Source organism: Sinohyriopsis cumingii, chromosome 14 (genome assembly GCF_028554795.1).
Source record: "Sinohyriopsis cumingii isolate HCF-2022 chromosome 14, ASM2855479v2, whole genome shotgun sequence".
NCBI classification, from domain to species: Eukaryota; Metazoa; Mollusca; class Bivalvia; order Unionida; family Unionidae; genus Sinohyriopsis; species Sinohyriopsis cumingii.
In genome coordinates this window covers 112,579,200-112,585,199 of record NC_142974.1, presented here as the reverse complement: position 1 = coordinate 112,585,199, position 6,000 = coordinate 112,579,200, and the positions used below count along the sequence as shown (strand labels likewise).

Here is a 6,000-nt window from a genome sequence, read left to right as displayed (position 1 = left end):
TAAACTAATCAATGTGTTAAACATGAATTTACTGACATAAGGGAAAAATGGCGTTAAACCCCACAACAACAACAACAACTGACATAAGGCAGTATCACCAGTCTAGCTAAACTAATCAATGTGTTAAATATGAATTTACTTGCATAAGGCAGTATCACCAGTCTAGCTAAACTAATCAATGTGTTAAATATGAATTTACTGACATAAGGCAGTATCACCAGTCACACTAAACTAATCAATCTGTTAAATATGAATTTACTGACATAAGGCAGTATCACCAGTCACGTTAAACTGATCAATGTGTTAAATATGAATTTACTGACATAAGGCAGTATCACCAGTCACACTAAACTAATCAATCTGTTAAATATGAATTTACTGACATAAGGCAGTATCACCAGTCACGTTAAACTGATCAATGTGTTAAATATGAATTTACTTGCATAAGGCAGTATCACCAGTCTAGCTAAACTAATCAATGTGTTAAATATGAATTTACTGACATAAGGCAGTATCACCAGTCCAGATAAACTAATCAATGTGTTAAATATGAATTTACTGACATAAGGCAGTATCACCAGTCACGTTAAACTGATCAATGTGTTAAATATGAATTTACTTGCATAAGGCAGTATCACCAGTCAAGCTAAACTACATGGCGTTATGATTCAATAGTCTTAAACTAGGAAACAGAAAAAAAAGTGATAACCATCAGGTTTCGTTAACGTCAACAAGTACTTTATTTCTTTATGCAAAGTGAAAATTTAAAAGTACCTTATACTATTATGAAATAAATCCCAAATATACCTAGAAATTCTAGCACAAGTCCCAATGACTAGAGTTCCAATTGAATTTCAGTAGATTTCCAAATAAGTTAAAATACTGAATGTATTGATGTGCGAGAGGCCTGAATTGTGATGATGTACTAACATTATTTGGATTATCACAATAATATAATCCGAAATGTTGTAGTATAAGTTCACTATAATTTCTGAAGACTCAGAGTTATGTGCATTGTGGCATCTACCCAAGATCTATAACTCTAAAGCAGTGAACCAACAACTTCTACTTTATCAGTTTCATGCAGGGTAATCACAGGATAGTCTTAGCCAGACAGAAAAAAATGAAATCATGTACTATCATAGACAGAATGTATGCAGAAGTTGATACCATTGATATAGTTCTAATCTGAAAAAATTAAGCAACAGTCCATTAGAGGGTCTGATGCTGATCTGGTGAAAAAGAATTTAAAGGAATTCAGATATGGCTGTTTCTGCCTTTTCCTTGCTGAGTGTTGAAACCATCTCTGATATTCTTCAAATATACATCATCCCCACATCAGCTTATTTATGGCAAAATATTTCCTGGCAAAGAGATGGTACTTTACTATTCATATCGTCATATATGGCTGCCATACAAACACCCTGCTCTATTAGATCCCTGGGAACCACTCCAATTCTTTGATCCTTGTAATGTTCATTGTAGTACCACTCGGGAAAGCCACGTAGCAGCATCAGTACAATCCAAGCCTGACCATTACTTGGATCAATCCAAAATCCTGGTGATCCTGACGCACCTTTCTCAAATGAACAGTGCAAGAGAACACGACGTGAATCCTCAATACCAACAAACCCATCAACATTAACACGTTTCATGCTCCATTCTCTGGCAACAGCTATTTCATGTGGTGTCAGCTTAACACAGTTGAACGTGTCTTTTTTTTTTATTTCACCCTTTGAATGACCAATCAAGTAGCACTGACTTTCAAGGTTGGGTGGTTGTGTAAAATGTGTCAATGGTGGTGGGTATATTTTGTTGGTATCAAGTTTTAGCTGAAGAACAGCTGTATCCAATTCATCATTGGCATATACTATTTTTTCAAAATGAAAAATGAGGTTCCCATCACTTGTTGGTTTATTCATTTCATAGGAGAAATCTATAAACACATTGGGGTCATTCAGTGACTGATACTGTTGGTGTTGCATATGCTGTCCTATTGGAACTGGAACTGCAAAAGTATGATAACTTAAATTAGATCAAGATATAAAACATTACTGTCTTAACATTAAGGATCACTTACCTCAAACAGTACTACTAATTTGAATTCTTTTTGTACTTGTAATATTGGAGGCCATACTGGTTTCAAAATCAACATTATTTGTGAAAATTTTAGGAAATTCCATGTCAGAATTCTTTCTCCTACATTTGAATGAAATGGTTTAAGCAGAAATTTAAAACTTAGAAGCATGGCGCATTGATGGGGTGATGGATAGACAGCAGATGTAAGAACATAGTGTAAGTCAGGCTTGTCCAACCCACAGCCCAGTCCTTCACATTGTATGCCCAACTGTGACGCTGACATCCCTTTTGAAAATATTCATTCAAATTAATACTTTTTTTTAATTTTCTGAATTGATTTCTGATACTTTAATTATCTACCACAATATATGAATATTTTAATTAACAATACTAATCATGTAATAAAAATGCATTAGTGTCATATAGTAATTGTGTTCAATTTTTGTATTTTTAAACTCTTCCGGCGCAAGCAGACAGCCGCATTATGAATTTTATGTTTGGACACCAGCTTAAATTATTAGAACACCCATGGTGTGAGCTAAGAGACTTTCTCTACATAATTAATTCAAGCTAAGAGAATTTTCACTACATAATTAATTCAAGCTTTTTTAAATATATGTACCTTTAGAAACAAGAGGTCTAAGATAGCATGAGACTGCTCAACTGATATCGATCTATGGACAAGATAGCATGAGACTGCTCAACTGATATCGATCTATGGAAAAGATAGCATGAGACTGCTCAACTGATATCGATCTTTGAACAAGATAGCATGAGATTGCTCAACTGATATCGATCTATGGACAAGATAGCATGAGACTGCTCAACTGATATCGATCTATGGACACAGAGCAGATTCAGTGCAAATTATCTGCTAGCAGCCAGTTTTCTCCAGATTTTTCTTAAAATTCTGCTGATTAGATATGAAACAAGCTGCCTGAAGACTTCTATACTATCTTCAGCCATTCCTGATTGCAGATTAACATCATGTGTGCAAATGTTAAAGGTCTTCACATCATCATGCTTTCTGTGATTATTTGTAGTGAGTCATTCTGACAAAACATTACTTAATGATTTTTAAATTATGGCATACTGGCACCATTAATAAACAATGAATTTGTATAACAAGTAATGTTCATGAAAATATCTAAATTATGTTTCTTTGAAAATACTTAGTGAACATTGAGATTATGAATAATGTCACTTTCAAATCAAATTCTCCATGGAAGACAAAAAAACCAAACATAATTCCACATATCTATCTATCCATGCATCCATCTCTCATTACCCTTAAGGGAAGTAACTCTTATAACTCAACTCTCTTCCATTAAGTTGGCCACCAGAAACCCTAGTGTAACCACTTTAAACTTGAGCAAAACTTTTAAAAAGATGCTTGCATCAGAGGGAACATTTGGGAGAAGATATAGTAATTTGAGTGTGTTTAAACGCATTTGGAGGAACATAATTTACTTACAGATTTACTTTCTCTGTCAAATGCATTACTCGAGCACATTAAAATAAGGTGAACAGGCAAGCGAGAATGAAAAGCTTGAACATCAAAACTCTACCCGCATGATTATGATTTCTCTGCTGATGTGATGAACTTAGCACAATTGAAGACTGTGCTTATACACTTGTGAGCTAGATCACTGTGCGATTCAGCACATGCTTAATGACTTAAATTCAAAATGCATCTTGGCTGAATCTAGCGAAGTTACAAAGCCATGTTTGGGTTGAGGTTGTGATTTCGTGAAGATGGCATGACAACTTCCTGGGCAGCTACCAGAAGCACTTCAAAGTTACAAATGCTTGAATAAAAACAACTGATCATCTTTCTAAACTTCTAATGGTTTCTTCAAAGTCTTTAAAGTGGATTGCTGTTTACAAAAATTATTTATAATGCAGGTTTATAAATTTACAATGCCTCCTTACCTGAATGATATACTTGCCCAAACCATAATTGTTCCCCTCTATGTACTCCTTAAGGTTTCAATCTAGCTTATTTGTAATACTACGAGGATAAAAACCAAATGCACTGACAAATTCATTTGCATATAATGAACTGAGAAATTCTTTACATATAATGCATTGAAAAAGTCCTTTGAATATAAAGGATGAAATCAGTGGTATCAACTATCAACGAAAGAAAGATGACAATCTTATTGTGCTTCATACGGGATGCTTCAACCACCTCAGCTTTTAATATATAATACAAGATCACTAAATATTTTAATAAATGAGTTGTACCATCCAATAATAATGTATTATTTCTATTGTTATTATTATTATTATTATTATTAAATATTGCTTAAACCAATATGCATCATATAACAACCAGCAGTCCAAAAGGTATTTTTATAAGCATGTGTTGTGTATACATCTGCCAAGTGTATGTAGGTTTTCCTCTGTCTTTAAATTTTAAATCCATCTTTTCAACTTTTATCCTATTTATAAAGACCACCAGCTCAACAGAGATCCAATTCAGTTCAGTGGTTGATATATAAAACAAGCAGCTTCAAATATAAATTGAAACAATATGATTAGGTACATACACATTTACAAAATCAGCAGTTTGGAACAGAGTTGACATCAAATACTCAGTCTGATGGATAACAGAACACATTATTCCATGCAGAGTTTGAGCCCCTGGCAGTTGCTGCAGAATTATTTAGGATAAAATACCAGCCAGCATAAAGTGTTGTTTTCATTATCTTACACAAATTCATAAATCTGTCATTTTCTGAAATTGATTCTCAAGGGATTAAGAGAATTTTAATTAGGGAAGGTGGAATTCATACTGATGCCATTTTTGTAACTCATCTGCCATTAGCAACAGCACTAGACTTGCATTATAAATCATCAAGTTAGCATCATCTCTGACCAGCTACAATCATGGATGCACTTTTCCATGGTACAACTGTCATCAATGTCAAGTCTGAGCACAATAACTCCACAAATGAAGCAGGTTATTGGGTATGTGTGTGTGCACGAGCGTGTGGCAGGGTTATACACTGGATCTATCTTCCACCAACAGTGAAATATTTTATTGCCCCTCCAGTTTTTTTGCTGGATAGTGAGAAGTCATGGCACAATTTCTCTCGCATTGGAGGATTACAAAATATCCTTCCAGGTCCAAACAGCATGTGACTAGCATAGATGTGTTTTTCATTTGCAAGATTCATCGTTAGCACACTTTAGATCCTGCATATGCTGACATATTCTACTATTTCTTCATAAAAACATGCAACCGTGTTTCAGCTAACGATGAACTTAGCTGATGATAGACAACGGTTGATATCTGCTATACTGGAAGCAGTAATCATTCAACAGTCTGACTCATTCTGTTTGAAATGTCAGAGAAGAAAATCAAATTCAAGTAAGAGCACTCACTGTTAAATTTACCATAACATATAAACTTTTAAGTCATGTATTTATGCCTGGATTATACAGATATGCAAGCCTGTTTTAAAGTGATTATTCTTGCAAACAGCACTGCAACTCTTTATTGGTTAGGAGTTAACATGGTTCTGCTCCCTCTCTATAACAAGGCATTTAGCTATGAAACTTTGAAAGTCCAAACGATGTCATGTATTCACCATACACTGATGTTTAAGGAACTGACTACATAATTACTCTTAAAGTTGCTGTGATAATCCAACATGGTAAAATGAACAACAAACTGAAATTTTTTTTATTTTGTGTCTTGAGCATGTCTTGTTAGAAAATGTAACTCTAAATTTAACTCTACCTTAACAACACACAAGTTTCTTATTTAGCGTTTAATTGGTTTGACGATCAGCAATAGTGATATCAACTACTGTACAAAATGGCAGAAAATGTGACAGAAGCATTACATGTCAATTGTAAAATTAGAGCTGATGCAAAGGCAAATAGAAAAAATATGTTCTGACAAGTTCAGTA

The 6,000-nt window shown here is 34.1% G+C and overlaps 1 protein-coding gene across 6 annotated transcripts in view; it reads right to left on the bottom strand.

Annotated features, from left to right (window-relative positions):
* Positions 1–716: 716 nt before the first annotated feature.
* Positions 717–6,000, bottom strand: part of LOC149784616 (uncharacterized) — a 35,542-nt gene continuing 30,258 nt past the window's right edge. For all 6 annotated transcript variants that reach the window (XM_089932680.1, XM_089932674.1, XM_089932678.1 and 3 more), the window contains exon 5: positions 717–2,008. In XM_089932680.1, the coding sequence (XP_089788806.1) occupies positions 1,344–2,008 (665 nt within the window). In that variant the 3' untranslated portion in view covers positions 717–1,343. The remainder of the gene's footprint in view (positions 2,009–6,000) is intronic.